Source organism: Haemorhous mexicanus, chromosome 11 (assembly GCF_027477595.1).
Source record: "Haemorhous mexicanus isolate bHaeMex1 chromosome 11, bHaeMex1.pri, whole genome shotgun sequence".
NCBI classification, from domain to species: domain Eukaryota; kingdom Metazoa; phylum Chordata; class Aves; order Passeriformes; family Fringillidae; genus Haemorhous; species Haemorhous mexicanus.
This window is the reverse complement of record NC_082351.1, coordinates 9,924,309-9,948,314: the sequence shown is the minus strand read 5'-3', so window position 1 is coordinate 9,948,314 and position 24,006 is coordinate 9,924,309. Positions and strand designations below refer to the sequence as shown.

General features: G+C 54.8%; 2 protein-coding genes across 3 annotated transcripts in view; one reads left to right on the top strand and one right to left on the bottom strand.

The window, feature by feature from the left end:
• Positions 1–997: 997 nt before the first annotated feature.
• On the top strand, positions 998–13,022 carry BAP1 (BRCA1 associated protein 1). 2 transcript variants are annotated; one of them, XM_059856333.1, is made up of 17 exons: positions 998–1,126; positions 3,471–3,500; positions 3,599–3,653; positions 4,312–4,444; positions 4,803–4,922; positions 5,395–5,456; positions 5,527–5,669; positions 6,224–6,302; positions 6,944–7,067; positions 7,385–7,502; positions 7,871–8,058; positions 8,406–8,539; positions 9,144–9,616; positions 9,724–9,827; positions 10,601–10,693; positions 11,204–11,276; positions 11,552–13,022. In XM_059856333.1, the coding sequence occupies exons 1-17, from the start codon at positions 1,090–1,092 to the stop codon at positions 11,683–11,685; spliced, it is 2,100 nt and encodes a 699-aa protein (XP_059712316.1). In that variant the 5' UTR covers positions 998–1,089; the 3' UTR covers positions 11,686–13,022. The 2 variants fall into 2 exon arrangements, with proteins under 2 accessions (XP_059712316.1, XP_059712315.1); XM_059856332.1 differs by having other exon boundaries at positions 9,724–9,881.
• A 132-nt stretch (positions 13,023–13,154) lies between these two features.
• Positions 13,155–24,006, bottom strand: part of DNAH1 (dynein axonemal heavy chain 1) — a 67,803-nt gene continuing 56,951 nt past the window's right edge. The window contains exons 56-77 of the mRNA XM_059856931.1: positions 23,749–23,940; positions 23,200–23,331; positions 22,861–22,986; positions 22,342–22,461; positions 21,414–21,563; positions 20,852–21,012; positions 20,509–20,734; positions 20,224–20,419; positions 19,586–19,737; positions 18,912–19,112; positions 18,375–18,515; positions 17,784–17,942; positions 17,215–17,346; positions 16,858–17,028; positions 16,267–16,446; positions 16,013–16,189; positions 15,663–15,833; positions 15,333–15,463; positions 14,843–14,987; positions 14,386–14,592; positions 13,784–14,018; positions 13,155–13,430 (exon numbers count right to left, since the gene is read on the bottom strand). Of these exons, the coding sequence (XP_059712914.1) occupies positions 13,309–13,430; positions 13,784–14,018; positions 14,386–14,592; positions 14,843–14,987; positions 15,333–15,463; positions 15,663–15,833; positions 16,013–16,189; positions 16,267–16,446; positions 16,858–17,028; positions 17,215–17,346; positions 17,784–17,942; positions 18,375–18,515; positions 18,912–19,112; positions 19,586–19,737; positions 20,224–20,419; positions 20,509–20,734; positions 20,852–21,012; positions 21,414–21,563; positions 22,342–22,461; positions 22,861–22,986; positions 23,200–23,331; positions 23,749–23,940 (3,627 nt within the window). The 3' untranslated portion in view covers positions 13,155–13,308. The remainder of the gene's footprint in view (positions 13,431–13,783; positions 14,019–14,385; positions 14,593–14,842; positions 14,988–15,332; positions 15,464–15,662; positions 15,834–16,012; positions 16,190–16,266; positions 16,447–16,857; positions 17,029–17,214; positions 17,347–17,783; positions 17,943–18,374; positions 18,516–18,911; positions 19,113–19,585; positions 19,738–20,223; positions 20,420–20,508; positions 20,735–20,851; positions 21,013–21,413; positions 21,564–22,341; positions 22,462–22,860; positions 22,987–23,199; positions 23,332–23,748; positions 23,941–24,006) is intronic.

The window sequence follows — 24,006 nt, the reverse complement described above, 5'->3', positions numbered from 1 at the left end:
TACCAATGTCTGGAGAATTACAGGCATAAAGTTAATGAGCACGTGCCAAAAGCTAAATTCCCCAGACAATAAAGGGAAGTAGCAGCATACAGGGAGGAAAGGGAGAGAAGAGAGGCTGGAAATCAGTCACTAGAAAACACAGAGAGATGTGACAAACCCAATTGCTTTGGAGGCAATAAGCTCCAGACATCCATCCTTCCTGCACACCCTACACCAGAAAAAAATGTGAAAAACACGTTCACTGTCCTGTGAAACTTTAAACAGTTTAATAAAGGCCAATAGGAGACAAAGCCCATAAAGCAAAGATTACTGTGGCCGGGTGTGTCTCAGCCAAGAGCACACCTTTATGTACCATTTCTATGGCATCAGCCTGTTACATATTCATAAACAATTAAGCATACTAAACTTTTCCCCAAACTATTTCACATATTCCAGGAACTGTTTAGCATGGCTCCTCCTCGGTTCCACCTTTTCAGGGCACGTGTATTCCTTGGTTGTGGTTTTGGTCCTTTTTATCACCACCTGCAGTTTTGGCCCCGGCCCACGCTGCCTTCAGACAGGGAGTGCTGACGGCTGGCACATCTGTACAGGTGTCCTCATCCTGTGTCCCTGGGATGCTATCCCATCCCAGCAGGGAGTTTAACACGAGCACACTTACATCAGATATTTCACTAAGCTCAACTGACAGCAGAAATACAAACTGTGTCTTTACAACAAAGTTGTTTTAACACCACACATATAAAATCCATTTTAATATTTGCGAAAAACCAACATTGCAGGATGTATCGGTAGCAGTAACAACTCCGGGCCCTCCTCCTGCTCGGAGCAGTTTTCCAGGGAACCCCGGGCCATTCCCGGGCTCTCCCTCGGAGCAGTTTCCCAGGCCACTCTCGGGCCATTCCCGGGCTCTCCCTCGGAGCAGTTTCCCAGGCCATTCCCGGGCCGGCACACGCCCCCACCCGCTCCGCCCCTACATGGCCGCGTGTCGCGGCCGCGTGACGTCACCGCGCGCGATGACGCAGAGGGGCGAGCGACGGCGGGGCCCGCAGTCGGGGCCGGACATGGCGGCGCGGCCCGGCCCGCGGGAAGATGAATAAGGGCTGGCTGGAGCTGGAGAGCGACCCCGGTGAGCGCGACCATCGCACCGCGCAGCGGGCGGGGCTGGGGGCCGGCCGAGGCACAGCTCGGGGCGGCGAAGGGGCTCTGAAGAACACGCGGGCAGCGGGGCCTGGGTGGGGGGACGTGGCGGACGGCTCAGGGGGGCTGCAAGGGCAGGCTGGCGGTGTGGGGGCACGGGTGGGGTTTTAGCGGTGGGACTTGTGGTGCATGGGTGGAGTTTGGGGGGGCTGGGGATGGGAGGTGAGCTGGTAAAGTTCGGAAGCGCTGCGGATAGGGGGTGTGCAGGTGCAGTTTTGGGGGGCTGGGGCTGCGGGAGCACCGGGGAGGCTGCGGTGGTGCGGGAGCACCGGTGAGGTGGTGGTGCGGGTGCACAAATGGAGTTTGGGGGATGAGATGTGCGGTGCAGGCTTGCAGGAGGGCAGGGCGGGGGCTAAAGAGGTCGGCAGGGAGAAACTGGGAGCAGGACAGTCAGGGGTGTCCCCTTCCCGCTGTCCTGGGAGTGGATGCTGTGAGTGATGGAGTTGTTTAAGGGGTGGGAATTCAGGGCCAAAGCTGGTGTTGTTTGAAATGTTTTTTTAACTCTCTGAGTCGCTGTAGTGTGGAATGGGCTTGTCCTGTGCAAGGCTGGGAGCTGCTCTCTAGGATGGGGTGGTGAGGTTTTGGGGCTGTGGGTGAGGAAATTTGACCTCTGGAATTGTTCTTGTCTCTTGCACTGAGCAAAGGATTCTGTCTGGTGTCAGGGTCCCAGTCACCCCCAGTTTTGCTGCTCTTTCTTCTCTTTACTGGTACTTGGAAAATGCTGAAAGCATTCCCCTCCTGGCCTTCATCATGGCAGAAAGTCTCAGGACCTGGTTTGGATTCCCACAGCTGGGAGGGAAGGCTATTGCTTGGGGGACAGTCTGTCTGGGCAGAGGCAGGTTTTTGGCCATGTGGCAGTTTGGATGCAGGGGTGGCAGCTGGGACAGAACTTAGGAGTGACCCATGTGCTGCTCTCAGCTTCCAGCACATCCCAGTAGCTGAATCTCTCTGTACTGGCCCTGCCTGGGGTGGAATCTCTGGGTGCTTTACTGGTCAAGAAGGGTTGGTGGATCCAGGTTTGGGTGGGGAAGAGAGCCTTAGGACGTGCAGGCTGCTGGCATAGTGCTATGTGAGCTTGTGGACACCAGAATGTGTCCAGCCAAGCCATATAATGTGCTGTGGGTGTTGGAGTGTTCCAGGAGAGGTGTCAGCAGCAGGGCTGTGCCTTTTGTGGATGCTGAGGTAAGATGAAATGCTGAAATATGCCAGAGAAAACAGTGGGGTTGGAAGGGACCAGGAAGGTGATGGGGTTTGGTGTAATGGCCTGGCCTCCCACTGGTTTGAATCATGTTATTTCCACTGCATACTGCTTCTCACTGACCATTTTGTGAGAAATACAGTGTTTTCTGCTAAATTAATGAAGACTTTTTGCTCCCAGGAGTTTCCTCCCTGTTTTAATCGTTTCAGCTTTGGTGTGGAAGCCCCTTGGGCTCTTCCTAATTGAGTCACATACATCAGGGTCCTTAAATCCATTGCTTACAGGGATGTTTCTCTGGATTTAATCCTTCTTATTGGTATTCCCTGGACTTCCTCCTAGGCTTTCAGCAGCCTTTCTAAGGGAGCTAAAAAAGCAGATTTGTTATTCCAGTCTCAAACATGCTTACTCCACATGCAGAGTGACTGCCTAACAATTGGGCTGACTGCCCTTGCTCCAGCATCAGAGTGGCAGCTGCTGCTCAGTTGCTGCTGTCTGATAATCCTTGTTTTCTTGAGGTTGTCTCTGTGTCCCTGGTTATGTCCTCCTGAATTTTTTTTACTAGCCACTGCAGACAGGCTGTTGGATTTGGTTCCCCCAAAGACCCAGGGAGATGAAGATTAGCTTCTTTCAGCCCTTGGACTTCCCTGCAGCCCTGTTGCTGTGATCTGGATTTCCCCTCACTGACTTTGACTAACATGAACAGAAATGACAGGGTTTTTTTTTTTTAAGTATCTTGTGGTATCTTCAGTCATTTTTCTCTCTGGTTACAAGTGTGTGTGTGTCGTTTAGGTGCTCCCTGCTCCTTACTTGGCAGGCCAGCTGCAGGAAAGAGTTGGTTCAGGTCCTCTTGAGGAAGAGGATGATCAGTGGGGATGGAGGGGTGAAGGTTGTTGGAGCACCTCTGAGCTTAGCAGCCCCGCTGCTGGGACTCGGTGTGGTCCTGGTGCCACTCTGCTGGGGATTCTCTGGCTGTGCCTTGGCCTGGGACCGTGTGGGACTCTCAGGGGATGATAACAGTGGATTTCCTCTCTGCTCTCTTCAGCCAGAAGTAACCTGTTGGTTTTGTTCCTTTCAGGTCTTTTCACACTCCTGGTTGAAGATTTTGGTAAGTCCTAGAAACCTTTCTGAGAAGTCATTTTTGTGCCTGACATTACCCTGTCCTTTCTAGTGGGCCTTACACCAGCTTCTCTCCTTTGTCTGCAGGGGTCAAGGGAGTGCAGGTAGAGGAGATTTATGATCTGCAGAGCAAATGCCAAGGGTGAGTCAGAGGTCTGAGAGTGTGAGTTGTGCTAAGCAGAGTGCTCTGTGGGTTTGGGAGCTCATGGCCAGGTGTTCAGAGGGGCCTGTGTGAGCTTGTCTGACATGGAGATCAGAACTGTAAGTGATGGACCAGGAGGGCTTCATCACGTTTGGGGCAGCTGGGGGACATCCTCCAGGGATTCAACTCTCTGTCACCATGGAGAGGTGGTGTGGTTGCAGTGTGGTCTTTCCCCCTGTCCTGGTGCTGTGAAAAGGCTTTGAGGCTGTCGCTTCTTAAAAGCCATTGCTGAATTCCTCTCAGAAATAAATCCAAGGTAAGTGTAAAAGGAGGGTCATTCAGTGGCCAGGCATGTTCTGCAGTCAGTTAGTGTCCAAAGGGGATTTTTCCATTTCTTTGTCTTCAGCCTCTTAAGACTTGTCAATCCCCAAAGTTTTCAAGCTTGATTGTAAGCAGAGCTTGGAGCATCAGTGCAGGAGTGTCCTCGGTAGTGTCGGGCTGGGGGATTGTGGCAGGGATGGTCACTGCCAGAAAGATGGCACCGGTCGTTCTGCTTTTCCTCTCTCTTTGCTGTGCTGTGAAACAGAGCGTTTCTGATGCTGGGCAGAGCAGCCCAGTGGTGTGGTTGGTGCAGAACTCTGCTGCTTTCTCTGTGCAGCCCCGTGTATGGGTTCATCTTCCTGTTCAAGTGGATTGAGGAGCGCCGCTCCCGCCGCAAGGTCTCCACGCTGGTGGACGAGACGTCGGTGATCGATGATGACATCGTCAATAACATGTTCTTTGCTCACCAGGTAGGCTCCAGGGTGGGGGAAGGTGTGTGTGGGGTGTCTCCTGTGACACCTCAGGGAAGCAATGTGCCACTGACAGGCTGCACTGATCTTGCTGGTCATGAGGGCAGCTCCTCTTCCCTGAGCTCCAGGTTGGAGGGAATCCAGTGAGGGCTGGGAGACTGTGGCCTGCACTGTGAGCAGATGCTCATGGGGCATGGTGAGGCTCACTAAGTGATACTGATTTCCCTCCTTCCTGTGAGAGCTGAGGTCAGGTCGCTGTTCTCACAAGTGCTTTCAGTTGATTGTTGTCAATACTGAGGAGTTGTTGAAAGGCTGCCTTGTTCCTGCTGGTTAAGTTGGTCTTTGTGTTACTCTCTAGCTGATCCCCAATTCCTGTGCCACCCATGCCCTGCTGAGCGTCCTCCTGAACTGCAACAATGTTGACCTGGGCCCCACCTTGAGCCGCATGAAGGATTTCACCAAAGGCTTTAGCCCTGAGGTAGGGGCAGGGTCGGGCAGGGCTGTGCAGGGGTGGCACAGGTGGCTCTGCCTCTTGCTCCCCTCTTGGGGTGATGCTCTTCATGAGCTGGGTCCTTCCCTGCCTCTGTGGCTGCACACTGCAGCAGGACTGCCTCTTCTCTCTTGTATTCCTGCCTTGCCTTGCTCAGAGCCTTGGTCCCCTTTAGGCTGGGCACAGCTCTGAGCCTTCTGTCATGTTACTCCCTGTAATCAAAAGTCCTCTTCCCTTCAGACCTACTGTGAAGTCTGTTTTTTTCAGCTGTAATTTATTCAGTAGAAATTGTGTGCTTTTTCCATCTGGGACTTTACCTGTAACTCAGAAGAGTAGAGGATGTGCCTGAGGGTTTCTGTCCTGGTCCTGTGGGTAGATGGAGGGAGGGAGTGGGAAGGTGAAGCATTTTATTTGTTTCCTGTCGCTTCTCAGCGTTCTCCTCTCTTGCTGTTGGCTGCAGAGCAAAGGCTATGCCATCGGCAACGCCCCAGAGCTGGCCAAGGCCCACAACAGCCATGCCAGGTGAGTGAGAGTGTCTGCAGCTGCCTCCATCTGGAGGAGGCAGGCTCTCCATGGCCTCTGTCCCTCGCAGGCCAGAGCCACGGCACTTGCCAGAGAAGCAGAACGGGATCAGCGCCGTGCGGACCATGGAGGCTTTTCATTTTGTCAGCTACGTCCCCATCAAGGGGCGGCTCTTTGAGCTCGACGGGCTGAAGGTCTATCCCATTGACCACGGTAAGAGCCACCTGGCCCTGCTTGTTGACACAGGCAAATAGCACCTTGGGGTGTCCAAATGTATTGTTTTTCATTGCCTCTTAGTGTTGACTGGCGTTAGTGGAGAATCACTCCAATGGCTCCCAGATTTGTCCTGAGTTTTGACAGCTAATTTTGGAGTCTGTGTGCTGAAGACTGTGCCTAGAAAGCAGTTATTATTTCTAAATGCACTGCTTTTGTTTTTCCTTTTCCTCCCAGTTGCTCACAGCCATAAGGTCTTTCAGCTCTGAAATAACTTTATATAGCAAGGAGGATTTATCTCCTCGCTCTCTCCTTGTTCCAAATAACTACCGTGTGTTGAGACAACTGGTCCAAAGAGATCCCACTGGGCCACCCAGGTTGCCCAGGTTACTCTGTTCTCTTACAACTTGACCCCTCAGTTCTGTCATTCAGGTAGTTATTTATCCCTGCCAGGTTTCTGTCAGTCAGTCCTTTGGTCAGGTACCCACTTCCTGTACCTGGTTTAGTTCAGCATGGCCTGCTTTGCTAAGTCCAGCTGTGTGTTGTTATCCCAGGGCCGTGGGCAGATGACGAGGAATGGACGGACAAAGCCAGGAGAGTGATCATGGAGCGCATTGGCCTGGCCACTGCAGGGTAATGTCCTGGCCCATGGGGCAAGCACTGGCCCCTTGCCATATTCCCCTGGATTATTTGTTGTGTGGTTTCTGAGTGGCAGGTTGTGGAAATGGAGGTTGCCTATGGAGAGGTGCAGGTGCCCTGCCTCTTGCCTTCTCTTGCCTGCAGAGCATGCATTCCCTGTGTGATGCAGAGTCCCTGCAAATGCTGCACAGTGTTAGGAGTGGCCTGGTTAGGTCTGTGTTAGCTCAGGTCCATAGGAGAAGAAGTGGTGCTTCTGGTCTTGAGCTGGGCCTCTGAAATGCTTGGGTATGAAGGTGGCAGCACTGGCATAGGTTGCCTAAAGATGGAATCTCCATCTCTCGAGCTATTCAGAAGCTGTCTGGATGTTGTCCTGTGACCAGCTCTGGGTGATCCTGCTGGAGCAGGGCCTGGAGCAGATGAGTCTCATAGGTCTCTTCCCACCTCAGCTAACCTGTGACTCTGAGAGTGTTTTGTGTGGTAGCTGAAGAAACCTTGTACTGCTTCATTGGCCACTGTGAGGTTGACCTGGTTCTGGGGAGAAGCCATGGGTGTGTTGGTGTTAAATGCCTGGGCAGGAGGTGGGGATGGGGCTGTCACCATGATCCTGTGGCTGAGGGTTGCTGCCCTTCCTGCAGGGAGCCATACCACGACATCCGCTTCAACCTGATGGCCGTGGTGCCTGACCGGAGGATGAAGTACGAGTCCAAACTGCACATCCTGAAGATGAACCGCCAGACTGTGCTGGAGGCCTTGCAGCAGGTAGGACAGCCCAGCCCCTGAGGGAGTGCAAGGCTGCTGGGGGGAATAGGCTTTTTCAGGGCATCTACCTGTGCTGCCAGGGCCCTGGAGTTAGGGGTTTTGTTTGGCCTTGGGAAAAATCTTGTGGGAAGAGGACATAGCCAGCCTCACTGCCTGGCCATTGCTGCTCACCTGGGAGGTGGTTCACCTGTGTCTTTTGTGTGCCTGGGCACTAGGTGTTTGCTCACCCTCATGAGCTCTGCAGTGCTTGAGTGGGAAGGATGTGGTTTGGGTCATTGCTGATCCCGCATGCAGCTTCTATGTCATTTGCTTTAAAGCTTATCCGAGTAACTCAGCCTGAGCTGATCCAGACCCAGAAGTCTCAGGAGTCTCAGCCTGGTGAAGAGGCAAAGCCAGCCAGCAGCAAGACCGTGACTCCAGAGAACACTCATCCAGGTAGGGCCTTGTACCACCACAGTGTTGTCAGCCTGGCCTGCCATGGAGTGAGCACAGGATGGTGAAAACAGCTGGCTGACCTGGGGCATGGGGCAGTTTTATTGTCTGCTTCACTTTCTTTTCTGTGAGCCCTGGTCCATGTGCACTGTGCTGGGGTATGGTGATGCATGTGTGTCTGAGGGTGTGTTGGAGGATGTGAAGCTTGAAAAGTGGGAGGACTAGAGCCTGGGGACACCAGTGACAGATGGAGGTGGTTGTGGTGGTCTGGGAGAGTGTTAGAACTCTTCTCTCACCTGGGTGAGGTAGAGGACATGGAGTAAAAGGTGACAGTGCTGGTGGTGAAAGGCTGTGCTGTGCTTGTGTGGTAGATGGCACCGATGAAGCCACCAGCCAGGGCCACCCCACGTCCACGCAGAGCCCACCCAGCAAATCCAAACCCGTGCCAAAGACAGCAGTGAGCGGCATCAATGGGGCCCCTCCAGCAAACCCCAACCCCATTGTGCAGAGACTGCCAGCCTTCCTGGATAACCACAACTATGCCAAGTCCCCCATGCAGGTAGGCTGGAGCACCAGGCTAGCAGCACAGCTGATTCAAGCTGAGCTCTTTGCCTGCAGTCCCTCCCCTCTGTGGGACCACAGCTGTCAGCTGGCCTAAGCCTGGCTCTGCCTTGCAGCCAGCCTGGCCCAGCACTAACCCAGGCTGGGAGGGGACAGGGTATATAAAAGACTGACCTGACAAAGGAGGTTTACCTTAATGTGGGTAAACTGAACAAAAATGGGAAAGGGTCCCTGTTTCCTCTCGAAAGAGCCAAGTCCTGGTGTTGGGCTGGACCAAGAACAAGTCCATTGGGTTCTTCCTCCTTGCCCTGCTGCCAGCAGGCCTTCAGCAGTGGTGTGTTGCAGGAGGAGGAAGACCTTGCAGCAGGAGTGGGTCGCAACCGGGTCCCAGTTCGACAGCACCAGCAGTACTCAGATGATGAGGATGACTATGATGATGATGATGAGGAGGAAGTTCGTAACACCAACTCAGCCATCAGGTGACAGCTTGAGCTGTGGGTGGGGGGCCGGGAGCTGACATTTGCAGAACTGTCAGCGAGGACTTCCCTAACCTCCTTCCTTAGATCTTGGTAGTTCCGTTCTTCTCTTCACCTGCCATTTTACTTTTCACTCACTGGGTTTTGTAAAGTCCTTCTGTAGCTCTTTACAGCCAACTCTGAATTTCAGCTGCCCTGAGAGTAACTCTGTATTGGCAGCAGGCTTTGGGGCTTTGAGGAACCTTGGTTCCACAGTGCTGATTGCCAGTTCAGCTCCTGGTGACAGTGTTGGGTGTGCTTAGACTGCTTCTTAGGCCAGGAAGGTGGGGTCACAGCAAGGGAGCATTGGGGGCTTTGGAAGAAGAGCAGGGGGTACACAGCACCCTGTGCCCCCCAGTAGTGTAGGGATCCTTGGGGCTGAGTGGCTCAGTGATGCTGAGGTGCTGCAAGAGAAGCTGGTGGTGCTGGGGGTGATATTGAAGTGTTTCAGACCTTGTTTCATCCAGGCAGGCAGCCTGGACTGCTGAGCACAGAGCTGGCAATGTCCATGGTGGGCCCCCACCTCTTTCCACCAGCTACTCACCTTCCCTGCTGTGTTTCTGGGCAGGTACAAGAGGAAGGGGCAAGTGAAGCAAGAGCACGTGGCAGGGGCTGCAGATGGCCAGCTCTCTGTCCTGCAGCCCAACACCATCAACGTCCTGGCTGAGAAGCTGAAGGAATCTCAAAAGGATCTTTCCATTCCCCTGTCCATCAAGACGAGTGGCGGGGGTGCTGCCGTGGCAGTGGTCACGCACTCCCAGCCCTCCCCCACGCCCAGCAACGAGAGCACAGACACGGCCTCCGAGATCGGCAGCGCCTTCAACTCGCCGCTGCGCTCCCCCATCCGCTCGGCCAACCCCACGCGCCCCTCCAGCCCCGTCACCTCGCACATCTCCAAGGTGCTGTTCGGTGAGGAGGACGGGCTGCTGCGCCTCGACTGCATGCGCTACAACCGCGCTGTCAGGGACCTGGGGCCCATCGTCAGCTCCGGCCTGCTGCACCTCACCGAGGACGGCGTGTTCTGCCCGCTGGCTGCTGCAGGTGAGTGCCTGCTGTAGGGGGGTGCTGCTTTGCCTGTGTCCTTTGACTTCAGAGGTGGATGCCAGTCCTTTGTGGTGGCTCCTAATGCTTCCTTCCCTTGTGTGTAGATGGGAAAAACTCCCCCTCTTCCATCAAACCCGGTGAAGAGGCCCCGGTTGTGATCAAACTGGAGGAGAAGGAGGGCAGTGAGGCCAGTGACAGCAAAGAGAAGGTGGGACTTGGCAGGACCAGTGATCACCCTGGGGGGGAAAAGTATTCTCCCAAGGTGAGTTTTGTGCTGCGACAGCCCTGGGAACGTGGAGCTCACCCGGAGGCGCAGCAGCGCTGGCAGTGACTGAACTGCATGTGCACGGTGTCCCCTCGCGTGTCGTCGCAGCCGTGCCCCGAGGCACAGGGCAGTGCAGGTTTTGTGCCTTGCGTCATCTCGGGGACCTTTGCCTTGGTAGTGGGCACAGACCCTGTCTCTGCAGCTGAGATGTTCAGCTTGCTGTGCTCTCTTCTGGGCCAGGAGCTGGTGAGACCCTGCACCCCAAGTCCCGGCTTGCTGGTAACTCACAGCCTGTCTGTGCCCTCCAGGTAGGAGCACCACCAGGCTCAGGCAGCACAAGGGCACCAAGGGCTGCCTGGAAGAGAGCTGGGTAGAAACTGGTATTCCAAAAGGAAGTCTTCAGATTTTGTTTTTGAGGGAAAGCAGGCCCTGGTGATGGGGGGTGGGGGGGTGGATTCTGGGACACAGGCAGCCCTTCTCCTGTCCCAAAACCTTGGAGCTGGGGCAGAACCCACCTCCCCTGGGGTTAGCCATAGTGAATTCCCTTCAATGAACTGATTTCCTTGTGAACTGATCTCCTTGTTTTCCTCTGGCAAGTGTTTTTACTTTGAATCATCCCTTTCCTAGCACAGAGATGAGCACCTGCCAGCTCACCCTGCTGGCTCCTGGGCTGTGGCTGGGTCTGTGCTCATGTTTGGTCTGCTTGATCCCGGTAGGAGCTGCTGGCTCTGCTCAAGTGTGTGGAAGCAGAGATTGCAAACTATGAGGCCTGCCTGAAGGAGGAGGTAGAGAAGAGGAAGAAATTCAAGGTGTGCTGCTGGCTTGTTTGCACTGCTGATTTAGCTGCCCAAAGGCTTTTGTCTGGGGTGGTTTTATGTAAAAATGGAGGGAGAGTGGTTCAGCTGAGAATGTTGATGAGAAGCATTCAGTGTCTCTTCCCTGTTACCAAACAGCCCAGTGGGGCAGAGCTGTTACCAGCACAGACCACAGCCCTGGGCCAGCACTGGCAGCCTGGGGGAGGGTGATACAGTGCTGGGATGAACATCAGCACTGATAAGAGGCAGGGGAGAGTCAGCAGAGCCACCTTCACTTCTTCTGAGCTGCTCTTTGTGGAACATGCTGGCAGCTGAACTGGGATGGAGACAGTCCTGATTCTGCACTGGCCCAAGATAGGCTGGGATGTGGGTCCCTTCCTGCTTCAGTCTCCTTAGTCTGTGGGCTGGGCCAGGCATGCCAGTTCTTTGTTCTCTATTAACCTTTTACTCTCCCTTCTCCCTGCCCCCTGCTTGTGGATTATTTGTGGATTTGTCTCTTTGTAGATCGATGACCAGAGGAGAACCCACAACTATGATGAGTTTATCTGTACCTTCATATCCATGCTGGCCCAGGAAGGTGAGCTGAGCTCATGGGGCAGAGGGTTTGGGGCACTGAACGTGATGGAGCAGCAGCTGGGAGCCTGGGCTGCTCACCTTGCCTGGCTCCCTGTTTAGGCCAGGCCTGGGGCACAGGCTGACGCTCCATCTGGGGAGCCACAGATTTCTGCTTTCTCCTTCCAGTTTATAGTCCCAGGAGGTGCCCAGTGATGACTTTTGAGTGAGAGAGGCAGGGCTGCCCTCTGGCATGGGTAATCCCAGCACTCCAAGCCCGTGTGTGTGCTCTCCCTGCAGGCATGCTGGCCAGCCTGGTGGAGCAGAACATCTCGGTGCGCCGGCGGCAGGGAGTCAGCATCGGCCGCCTGCACAAGCAGAGGAAGCCGGACCGCCGGAAACGCTCCCGCCCCTACAAAGCCAAGCGCCAGTAGCCGGGGGGCCAAGGCTGGGAAACAGCAGTTGGGCTTTGTGGCTTTGGGCACTGGCACTTGGATCTATGTTACCTTTTGCCCAAGGAAGAGGGACCACAGTGACAAGCCCTTGCCCAGGTGGAGCCTGGGGACAAAGGGAAATTGGGTTTTTCTCTGCGCCTAAGTTGTGAAAGGCAAGAACCTGTCTGGAGGAGTCCCTGCAGCAGAAGGGAGTCTGGAGTGCTCAGCTGCCTGACCATGCCATGGCAGCAGCCAGACATTGTCACCTCTGTCTCAGTGCCCTGGCTGAGGACTGTGACTGGAGGGAAAGAGCCCACCCAGCTGGGGATGGGTCTGGCCTCGTGGGAACGCTGGCAATGCCCATGTGAGGCTGTGCTGGCCGCAGCTGGCTGTGGCTTGTGTCCTCCTGTGTCCAGGCCTTCAGCTCTGTGCTTCCCTGGGATGTTCTTGTTCCTGTTTTCATGATGTTCATGTTTTCTATCCTTCTTCCTCCTTTCCCCAAACTGATTTTTGGTCCTAACCCAGACTCTGGCCATTCTTAGCAAGGTGGCTCCAGGACAGAGCCACTTCTGCACCCACCCCACACTGCACTGCCCAGTGCCTGGTGCTGGCTGAGCCTCTGGGGATGGTGACACCTTCCCCATGTAGTTTGGCTCCCTAGAGGTCCATGGCAGCTCTGTTGCTGGATGAGGGTGGGTAGGCTCATCAGTGGAGCTGGGCCTTGTCCCCAGCGCTCTGTGGCAGTGCTGGGAGTGGCCTGTGCCTCTTGCTGCCCTGGCTGCTCTCCCTGGGACCAGCTCTGTGGCCCTGGCAATGCCTATGGGTCACACAGCATTGCAGCAGGCCTAGGCCCCAAAGAAACCCTGTGAATTGTGAATAGACCAGGTGCATATAGTGGCCTTGGTGGTGCTGAGCATGGCATGAGGGTGGACTCTGGCTGTGGCTTGGTAAGCCTCTTGGCAGGGGAAGAGGTGGCTGGTTGCTGTAATGGTGGAGGCGGGATGGGGGCAGCAGCAGAGGGAGCCCACATCGCTTCCCCCTGGCTGGCTGCTAACCAGAGCTGGTTGGTACAGCCTGGCTGCCTCCTGCCAGCCCCCAGGAGCCTAGCAGAAATCTGAGATATCAGAGGTGGGCACTGCTCCTCAACACTGTCCTGGGGTGGAGCTGCCACAGGAGAGGACTGAATTTTTTCAGTATGTGTGCAGATCTTGACTATGAAACAGTTCTTTTGGTATTTGTTGAAGGAAAGAATATCCTTCTGTCTCTTGCTGTGTCTAATATCAAGTGCTATAAATAATGGATCTGTCTGAAGGAATAAAGCTATCCTGTAATGGCCAGCCATGGAAGAGGTGTGTGAGGGAAGGGGGTGGGGGGCAGTGGGGCTGGGAGCACCATGTGCCAGCTCCAGGCCCTGTTATCCCTGCTGGCAGCTCTTCTCTGGTGTAGAGATTTGAAGTAATCGTGGGGAGTGCAACAATACCAGGCTCCATTTATTGACACACCTCAACAGGGGAAGGGCAGGACTCACCTAAACAGAAGGAGGGAAGGAGGAGAGTGGGGCAGCAGCCCGGCTCAGGCCCTCAGCTGCAGTGGGCTCCTGGGCTGGCTCACTGCATTTTCTGGCTAAAAGTCCAGAGCACAGATCAAGGCTGTGCCCCGTTTGATCCAGTGCTTCTCTGGCTTGTCTGTAGGGATCTCCACAGCAATCACGTAGTTGGTGGAGTGGCCCGTTGTTGACAACGTGCCTGTAATAGGGGAAGCAAGGGTGAGAGGGTGGTGCTGCTGCACACTGACCCCATCCAGGAGCCCTTATCACCCCCCTAAACCAGGTGACTGGCTGAGCAGGGCTGGGGCAAGCAGGCTTGTGGGCTTGAACGGAGCCTGCCCATGGGCACTGCTGCAGAGCCAGGGTGCCTGGCTGCTCCATCTCCTCAACCACAGCAGAAGAAATCTTTTCTCCGTGGATGGCCACTGCCAACAGTGCCTTCCCCATGCCCATGTATGGCAGGAGGAACTCCCTACTGCCCCTCCCGGGCTGCCCCTCCTAGCTGCTCCTGCAGCTCCCCTGCTTCTGGAAGTCTGCCTTTAGGGCACCTACCTGCGCGAGTCAGAGTCTTATAGATGGGGCACAGGTAGGAGCCGGATTCTGGAGGCTTGCGGTTCGCGACAGGCAGCAGCCAGATGACAGCCATGTCCGTGTAGAGCTCCTTGGGGCGTGACTCCGCCAGCTTACCCGCAGCGGCGTCCCAGCGGGCGCCCTCCAGGAACAAGCCGTGGATGTAGCAGCCCACGTTGGGCTGCTGCGTCAGCTCCTTCACTGACTCCTTCATGACCTGCCATGGGGAGGGGCCGCCGGGCCCTCGCTCAAGGCGTGTCCCTGGCGGCTCAGCCCCAAGAAGCCTCTTAAGCAGCTCTTAGTTAAGCCAGTGCTGCCAAAAAAGAGCGTGCCACAGCTCTCAGAGGGGCGGCCTGGGACAGAGCTGGTGGAGGGGGATGTGGGCAGGTCTGGAAGCAGAAGACTCTGCCAGCCTTGGGGTGGTGTCTGGCAATGTGGGTGGGTGTATCCAAGCACAAAGAGGATGATGGAGCCATAGGCAGCTGGATAGCCTGGTGGCTTCACCTCTTGGGCAGGTCAGGGCCTTTGTGACTTTCTAACAGGAGATTCCAAATAAATTCAGACTCTCCACCTGATTTACTGACCTGGAAGCTAAATGAGATAGTGTCGATGGAGATGACAGACTTCCTAGCAAAGTTCTGCAGCGTCCCGGTGAGGAAGGCTTGGGGGAAGAAGAATCCACTGATCCAGAAGACAGAGGGGATCCCATGGCTGATCCAGTTCTGCAGGAATTCAATCCGCTGCACCAAGTCGTTCACCCACGATGCCAACGGCTTCAGGGATGGATAGGCCTGTGGGGCACCACAGAGGGAGGTGCTGAATGCAGTCAAGGACAGCCTAGACCTTGTGCCTCAGCTGCTGAGAGCTGCCCAGAGCCCGGGGGCTGGGAACAACTGGGAGCTGCACTAAGCAGGAGACACCTCCATGCCAGGGGACCAAGAGCCAGCTCCATGGGAGACAGCCCAGTCCAGGACCAGCTGATAACCCATTCCTCTGGTTTGGGTGAGCTCGGGCAGCAGGTGGGCTGGCTGGGGCACATACCTTGGCATTCCATATTTCAGGAACAGTGTTGTTGTACAAACTGCTGGCCATCAGCTCCAGCCGAGAGGACATCACGACCAGGCCCTTGAGAGCTTTCAGCAAATCCTTCAGACTTGAGGCAACTTCCTCCAGGAGCTTGTTGTACCTACAGAGAAAGGGCAGAGGGAGCAGAATGACTCTGTGCAGCAGTTTATCACCCATTGCCTGCCCAGAGGGGGTGTGGATCTTTATACACAAGTGAAGCTCCTCCATGTAACTCCCAGCCCCAATCCTCTTCAATAGGGTCTCACAGCTGCTCCCCCAGCCTTAAACTGCTGACTGTTAGAGATGAGACAGAATCAGCCAAAGGTCCTGGCTGGGACAACACAGTTGTTAGTGTGACTGCCAACCCCAATGTTGTGCTCAGTACTGAGGTTCCCCAAAGGTGGGTGGCAGCAGGGGCCTGCACATCTCTGCTGTTCCCTAGGATGTGATCCCACAGGAGTTTTACCTGATCACCTCCTGCACCAGCACTGTGTTCATGGATTCTTCATAGAGCAGCGGGTATTTCTCGATCACTTCCTGCACGTTCATGGGGTCAGGCAGCTTTGCCAGGATGTCCTTGGAGGTCTCCTCCACAATCTGGAAGGAAAGCAGCAAGTGGCAGAATCCTTCTAATCCAGCCCCATGGCTGCTGAGAAGGGGGAGAGCTAACGCCGGCACAGCAGTGCCATCACTGGCACCCAGCGGGCAGGGTGGCACCTGCTGAGAGCTGGTGCTTGTGCTCTCTGCCCACACTGGACACTGGCTGCCAGAGCACTGTCAGGACTGGGGCCCCCACCTCTTCCCTGCTGCGGCCTCCCAGTGAGATGGTCTTGGGCTGCAGCTGTGAAATGGCCCCCAGCAGTGCAAAGGTCTCATTCTGAGCAAAGGTGATGTCAGCATTGTCATGTAAACCAAAGAGCTCTGGGCTGTCGTTGAGAGGCAGGCCCTTGACGTATTGGAGGTAGCCCTGGAGAGGAATCCACAAAGACTCTGAGATCAAGACCAACTGAAAATCCCTAGGTTCTTACAAACTTATATTCCCCCATGGACCTAAAAATGCAGTGGGTTTCAGAGAGGAGAGATCCCCTTTGCACTGTGACAATTCCCTTGGATCTATGAGCTGCAATTTGTGACTTGAGTACTTACATTGAGGTCAGAAGAGGTACTGATCTGCTTGTAGATACCTGATTCGGAATAGGCAAAGTCAGGACTTAAAACCTCAGGTTTGTAGAAATCTTCCAAAATGCTCATGATGCAGCGCCGGTCCCAGTCGTCGGTCACGCGGCCGCCGTAGTTGATCTCCCCAGCTGTGTATTTCAGAACCTGCAAGAGACCCCACCATGGTTCTGATCCATGTCTGCATCATGAGCCTGTTCCCTTGCAGGAGGGGCAGTTCTCACCTTGTAGGGAATTTCTGCATATTCATTCAAGAACATTTGCAGCTGACTGATGCAGATGCGGAGGTCTCCGTCTGTGAACTCATACGGGATATTGAACCCCAGAGGCCCAAACTTTCTCCTCTCCAGCATGTTTCCATGGAAGAAGCAAAGTGATAGCAACAAGGATTTAAACTCTGTGACCTGTGGGAAACAGGGAGAGTTGCTCAGCTTGGGAGGAGACATCCTTGGAGGGGGTTGGGGCCTGCTGGAACCTGGCAGAGCAAATGTGCCAATTCAGGAGGGCCAACTGGAGCTTGAAGAGGGGAAAACCTCAGTCACTGGTGCTGTGCTGGGGAAGGCCATGGCTCATTCCTTGCTTAAAGAGAGCTGCAAGTGCCTTATGTCAGGCCTCCAAAATACTGTTGCTTCTGTTTCTCAAAACTTCCAAGTGTCTCTTCACAGGTGTGAGTTTATGATAAACACCTCCTTTAGCACATGGATTCTCTAATGGGGAGGAAGATCTATGCTTGGAGAGGAGCTTTCCAGGTGCTGTCCCCATTCTGTGCCGGAACAGAATGGGGACAGCAAGCCAAAACATAATCTGTGTCTTACCTTGGAGCAAGAATTCAAGAAGTCATCACTGAAACTAATGTAGGACTTGAGCAGGTTGGCCTTGACCCCACGAGGGGGCTCAATGGTCATCTTGGAGCCATTCTGGAGAATGGACACAGGGAAGTGGTTGCTTGGTAGACTGGTGAGCCACAGGCGAAAGTCCGGATGCACCTGGAGGTCCAGAAGGCAGCAAGTGCTCAGAGGGTGCAGGTACAGCCCCTGAAGCTGCTCCTGCACTGACCCTCTGGCTCTATAAGGAGCCTATGGATGGGTCTGAACTAGAGCTGGGCTCCTCCCAGGCTCCAGCCTCCTGCCTGCTATCCTCAGAGTGGGCACCTGCTCAGTTAAACATCTCACCTTGCTGGGGTCAATGGCCTCGATGAGTCTCTCCAGTGAAGGCATCCAGCTGGGGGCCAGGTGGCAGTTCTGGAAGAAGACCCAGTTGCCCTGCTCCATGGCACTGTGCAACATGGCTTCAGCACGGGGGCCCTGCAGAGGCAGAAGGGGAGAGCTTAGAGACCCTTCCTGTGGCGGGCTGTGCTCTGCTGAGCAGGACAGGGAGGCAGCTCCCTGGAGCTGGCTGGAAGGACCTCTGTCCAGAGCTATGGCCTGGCTTTGCCCCCACAGCTCAGTTGGATCTTTGCTGTTTGATGGCACAGCAACATTTTTTTACAGCTTTTGCAAGCCTGTGAGGGAGGGTGGAGGGAATAGAAGGACTGCAGATGGATTTGAGAAGTTAGAAGGCACTGTAGTGCAAGCTGCTGCAGCTCCCACCCCAAGGTGGTGGAAGCAGAAGGTTGGTGAGTAAGGGCCCTGGGGCATGAGGGTATTTTCATAGTGCTGCTAGTGTTTGACCTAGTTAGAGCTTGGTGAGGTTGATACGAGTGCCAGGACACTGCTGTTCCAGGTATGCACTGACAGCTTACCTGTCCTTGGCCCAGAGAAATGGCAGAGAGCTTTTGTGTGAACTTCATTTCTTCAGCAAACTTGTAGAGGTCAGCAGCGGGGTCAGTGCCTGGGGACAGCACAAACACCAGGGGGGTGGTGGCAGTGGACTCCTTAAACACGACTGAGAGGTCAGTGGTCTGCAAGAGAGAGCTGGTTAGAGTGGAGAGGCTGTAGTGGAACACACCTCAGCACCTCCTCAACCTTCCTGGCCTCTAGCTCTCCTCCAAGGCTCCAGTGTCCTCTTGGGTGCCAAGACCAGGAACATGATCAGTGAGAACCACGTACAGCTCTCCTCTGGCTGCATTATGGTCAGGCCATGAACCACTTTCCCATTTGTCATTCAAACTTTTCCCTTGTACACCTGCAGTATCTGCCCCCTCCTAGTGTGGTTTAACTGGCGGGCATCAGAAAGGCTATCCCTCATCCGAGACAGAGGTATTTCCCCAGCTGTGGGTGGAACACTGTGGCTGTAGAGTGCCACCTCACTGCAATTGGTGGCCCATTTATCACAAGCCTTAGGCCTCCTGCTCCATTCCTGTCCCCACCAGCACCTGCTCTTGGCTGGTTACCTGCGGCTCGATGAAGCGCTGGTCCAGGTTCCGCACCACGAAGTCCTGCATGGCGTTGGTGACCTTGTCTCCACGCAGACACCGCAGGACCAGCAGCTTCTGGAAGGCGTCAAGCTCATCTTCCCACTTCCCGGGCAAAGGCTCCCTGCAAAGCAATTAGGTGCATTTTGGGGGGATGCACCAGATCCCACACTCCACAAGAAGTACCCAAGTTGCCTGCAGCAGTCATTGGGGCTTCATAAGGGACAAGGACCTTCCAGTCCCTTGGCTGAGGTTGTTGTCTGTAGCTCTGAAACCATCAGCAGGCAAGCCAGAAGTGCTTCCACTGGGGAAGCAGCAAATACTGCTGGGATAAGGCATTGGGATAAGGCTCTGCCTTGGGCAATGGTCAGCCCTGAGGAGGCAAGGCAGTGCCTCATCCTTTCCCTTGCATGGCACTGCATTGGGAGCAGAGCTGGCACTGTGGCTGTATCAGCTGCTCTTGCTCTCCCAGGGATGTCATGTGCAGTAGAACTAAGCTGACAAAGCAGGGGACACTTGCCTGTGAGGGCTCTGACTGTCAAAAATGGTCCTGAACCCTTCAAGGCTGTTTGCAAAATCGTTGTCAAAGCCAGAGAAATTCTTCAAGCTGCTCAAGGCCAGGATGTCTCCCCACGCTCTCTCATTCAGCCAGGCTGGAGCTGGGTTGTCCTTCATCTCCTTTATGGCCCCTCCTGACAACAGGTACCGCCACTCATCCTGAGGACAGGATAGGATTTGGTCATGGATAATAGCCTACCCACCTGAGCCCACGGCACAGGGTGCCACATCCAATTAAAATCCCGTAGTATCCTTCTGGCTCTCCTGCCAGGTGTGTGTGTCAAGGAGTAGCTGAGCTGGAGGGTCTGGTGAGATAAACATAGTGACTGCTCAGCTGCTACTCTCTGCTAACCCCTGCTTGCTCCCTCTGAACTCATTAACCTTTGCAGCAGTCAGGCAGCAAACTGCAAAAGCTGCAGGTGATTCAGGCAGCTCTGCATGTAGACACAGAGAACAGCTGGAAAGTTGAATAAAGACAGAGTCCCTGTGTTTGTCCAGCAGGCTGCCAAGCCTGTTGCTAACCCCAGGGACCAAGGCTCCTTTTCCACCCAGCACACAGTTCTAGGACCTGAACAGGCTGTGCCTGAGCTGCCCTGATGGGATCCCCTCAAGGACTGAGGTGACTTGCTCACCATATCGATCTTGCCCTCATTCATCAGGATCCGGGCACTGACCAGGAAGGCAAACATGAGCTTGTGCTTCTCGAAGAGGCTGCGGCACACGTTGCAGTACAGACTGAAGGTGATGTAGTTGTTGATGTTCTTCACCCGCTCCGTCACCTCGTCTGGAAAAAAGGCAACAACCAGACAAGGATGGCAGGTACCGTGGGGGATGTGGAGGGTGCCCTCCACGTCACCTCTGGGCTCCTGGTCACAGTGGCACACCCACACCCTGCCCGGGAAGGACAGATGCTGCTCTCACACGCAGACTGGGTGCAGATGTGGGCTGAGGGAGAGGAGAGAGGAGAGAGGAGAGAGGAGAGAGGAGAGAGGAGAGAGGAGAGAGGAGAGAGGAGAGGAGGAGAGGAGGAGAGGAGGAGAGGAGGAGAGAGGAGAGGAGAGGAGAGGAGAGGAGAGGAGAGGAGAGGAGAGGAGAGGAGAGGAGAGGAGAGGAGAGGAGAGGAGAGGAGAGGAGAGGAGAGGAGAGGAGAGGAGAGGAGAGGAGAGGAGAGGAGAGGAGAGGAGAGGAGAGGAGAGGAGAGGAGAGGAGAGGAGAGGAGAGGAGAGGAGAGGAGAGGAGAGGAGAGGAGAGGGCTGTTCTGGACAGGCACCTGCTTTCTCAGAGTTACGGATCCCCAAGAGGAAGATGTTGAGGAACCACTCGAGTGAATACTGGTACATGGGGTCCACGTTGGACAGGTCTGAGACACAGAAGTAGAGGATCTGCGAGCGGACAGCCACAGGCACATACTGCATGCGGGTGATGTTGATGTCCTTCTCTGTCTGCTCTGCCACCACCACCTTGGCCTGGAGGACAGAAGCGATGTCATGGTTAGTGGAGTGCTGGCATGGGATGCACAGCTGCAGGGGGGACAGCACCACCTCTCACTTCTGACCTGGATCTCTCCTGCCTTCAGCTTGGATGCCTCCAACACTTTGATGAGCTCCAAGTCATCTACAGGGTTTCCTTCAGAAGTGCTGAGCCGATAGAGGATCTGGTCTTCTATCACCTTTAGCTCCTGACGCATCTGGGCATTGCTAACAATTAGCTGGTTTCTATCTTCTTCTAAGTCAGGCCGCTCTGCAGCCACCACTTCTCCCAAGAGCTGGTCCTCCAAGCCACTACAACAAAAGCCACGGAAGTGAGGGTGGCAGGTGAGGGGGCAACATGCCTGAGGGTCTGAGGACTGCAGAATGAGGCTGAGCAGCATGGTCAACTAATAGGGTAAAAGCAGATACCTGGGTGAGAGGGTAAAGTTGATGAGGGTGAGCTTTGTGGAGACCTCAGGGCTGTAGTGAGGGTTGGGCAGCTTGGTGGTGATGTACATCTTGAAGTCGTCATGGTAGGGGATCACTGTATCCCCCAGCTTCAGCACGGTGCTGCCTTGCTGTTTGAAGGTCTGTACCAGAGAAGGACAAATACAGGAAGGCTGGGATGGCTCCCTCTTGTGAGGGAAGGCATCCTGCTCTGCCCTGGGCTCTGCAGTCAGGAGAGTCAGAAGGCTCTCAGGACAGAGGAGCTCCAAGCTTCCCTGTGGAACTAAAGGCATGAACGTGAAGACAGCAGCTGTATTTCATGGCCCTGCCTCCCAGGCAGAGATGCCTGCTGGCAGAGCACCAGTGTGTGCAGGAGGCTGTCAGGGTGTTGGAGCCCTGGCCAAGGCATGGGACTCATCCATGTGAGTTCTGCCTGCCCATGGAGACCTACAAGCATACCCTACCCCATGGTACCCTGGCCAGCTGGCCCCTTACAGCTCAGCCAGGCACCCCCTGCCCTCCTTGCCAAGGGGAGACACTAGACCTCTTTCAGCAGGACAGGCTCAAGGACCGGATCCAGCTCCTCGCCGACATTCTCCAGCAGGAAGGGCTTCCCAAAGCTAATGGTGTTCTCCAGAGTGGAGAGGAAGTCCCGGTCGTTCAGCTTGGCCACCTCCAGGCTGTTTTCCCTCTCCTGAAAGGCAGCAGGGGAGGGCAGGGTTTCTGTGGTGTTCTGACACCTTCACATCCAGCTCTGGTGCACAGTACACCTCTCACTGGCCTGATTTAGCTCCCTGAGGCAGCAGAAATAATAGCTTTTCTTGCTCAGCTAGACTTTGGCTATTTTGGCAGTTTATCAGCAGGCACTAGAGACAACTAAATGAGACAGCAGAAAGGGGTGGGGGGGGGCAGAGAGGGACAATCTTCACAGAGCCATACCCCTCTGGAGCCCCACACTACTAATTCAGGGCAGAGCCTACAAAGTGAGAGCAGGTGGGTGGGAAAAGCTCTCAGGGAGCAAAGCAGGAGCAGCTGCCTCAGCCTCCTGCCTGATCCTTCAAAAGGGCAGAAGAGGCACTGGTCACTGTTTTCAGCACTTTGGCAGAAGGGAATATACTCAGCAGCCAGGTAATGCCACCCTAATCCCTCTGTGGTAAAAAACCATTATAGGAGATGCTGATGTTGTTTTGTGAGGTAAAGCCTCCCAGAATGTTAGTGGACACCCATCAGAGTGGGAATAGGACTTGCTTGCTTGTATGAGGGCTCTTCCTGTCCTGTGCTGCTTTCCCTGAGAAGGGAAATCCACCTGGGATGAATGTGGATGTGGAGACTGGTGCTGGTTGGGTTGGGCTGGCACAGCATGGGGCTTTGCAGCTCTAGAGCCCAAAGCCTGAGGTTGCTCTGCACAGCTCCTGACAGAAAGCTGTTTCCTCTGTCCTGGCAGATCTGGCTTTCCTCCCCACAGCTCTTACCAGATTCTTGATCCACTTGTTTGCTTGTCCTTGTGGGTCTATGTAGTGATTCCAGCGCAGGGAGAATCGGGTTATTACCCCGTTCTCCACAGACAGGGCATCGTTGGGTAAACCAGCAATCTAACAGGGTAGAAAAAGTTGTTGGGACACCTGGTAGTGCACATAGGTGACCAGAGAGAAGCCCTTGCTGCCCTGGCCCCTGAGTGCTCCCAGTGGGTGGACAGGGGATGGTGGTGAAGGTACTTGGCTTGGGCAGGCTATGGCCAGAGCTTGGCTCTGGGCCTGGCACTGGTAAAGGACAAGCCTTACAGGGCAAGGCAGGATGGCATTTTTGCTGCTGCCCAGGTCTGGCAGCAATTTCAGTTCTGCAGTGTGACCATTATCCAGCTGCTTGGTGTGGGGGCCTGTCCTTTGGTCCAGGGAATCCTGGTGAGTGCTGAGCTGACAGCTTTGGACTTTACCTGAGGCCCCTTCTTCCTCAAGTATTGTTTGGTTTGGGGTTTTTTTTTTGATACTTGCCTGCCAAGAGCGGATTTCCACGGGGTCTCCAAGGGTGTTGATGAGGCTTGCATCCTCGCTGTGGGGAATGTTGTTTTTGGCCAGCTCCTCCATCCACTCTGTGGACAGTGCTGCACGGTAGTCTCCCTGCCATGAGAAACACCATCACAGCCTTTCTTTAAGTTGCAGCTAGTCTGTTGTGAGTACCTAAACCCTCTTGTTCCCATTCAAATAGGTCCTGTGCAGCCTTTTGCACAAGTGGACAGAGATCCTGGAGGGATCTTGCACCCTTGTGTCCTATTCTTTCTCCATGGCCAGGACAGCAGAGCTGCAAACTGGTGCTGACCAGTGCACACTTACTGTGAAAGGGCCCAGGTAGGCCACAAAGCCAGCTGCAACCAGCACATCCCCAGAGCTGTTGTTGATTTTGTCATCCAGGCTCTCCACAGTGTCCTGCCAGCGCACCTTCTCATCAGCCAAGCTGTTGATGAGCTGTGGGATAAGTTGCACATGTGAGAGGTGCTGTGAGGTCTAACCTTGTGTCCTGGACCTGCTGCTCTCTGGGTAATGGGGCAGGTGACTTTGGTGACCAGAGGCTGGGGTGGACCTGACATCTTCTGAATACTGTTTGGCTTTAAGCACTCAATCCTGGGATTACTGGGCTGCTCTCAGATGTCCTGGAGACCTATTGTTAGCTGAGGAAGCTGTGCACAGGAGGACAGCAGCTTTTTACATCAGTGCCTGGCTAGCTTAGCTTTCCAGTCCTGTTGAGCTGCTGAGATCAGGGCAGGTAGCTTTAGTCTAGGATTGTCATGAGCTGCAGGCACATGGATGTTTTCACTACTGTGCTGCTTGATCTGAAATTGAGTTGCCTCATATAAGCAGGCAGAAGCTAGCTCTGTCCCTTACCACGTCAGCACGGGCCAATCTCTCCAGACACTGCTCACACTTCCTCTCCAACTCCTCCTTATTGGCTTTGCAGGTCTCGTACTTGGCTTGCAGTGCAGCAATGCCATCTTCAACCTCCTTCAGGCGTTGCTTAGCTTCGTCAAGGACCAGCTGGGTGGCACGCAGGTCCTCCTCTGCCTCCCGCAAGGCTTTCTGGGGAGATGCCCAAGGAAACAGTGGGAATGTGGTCAGGCTCTTCCCCCAAAAGCCAGAGATCTT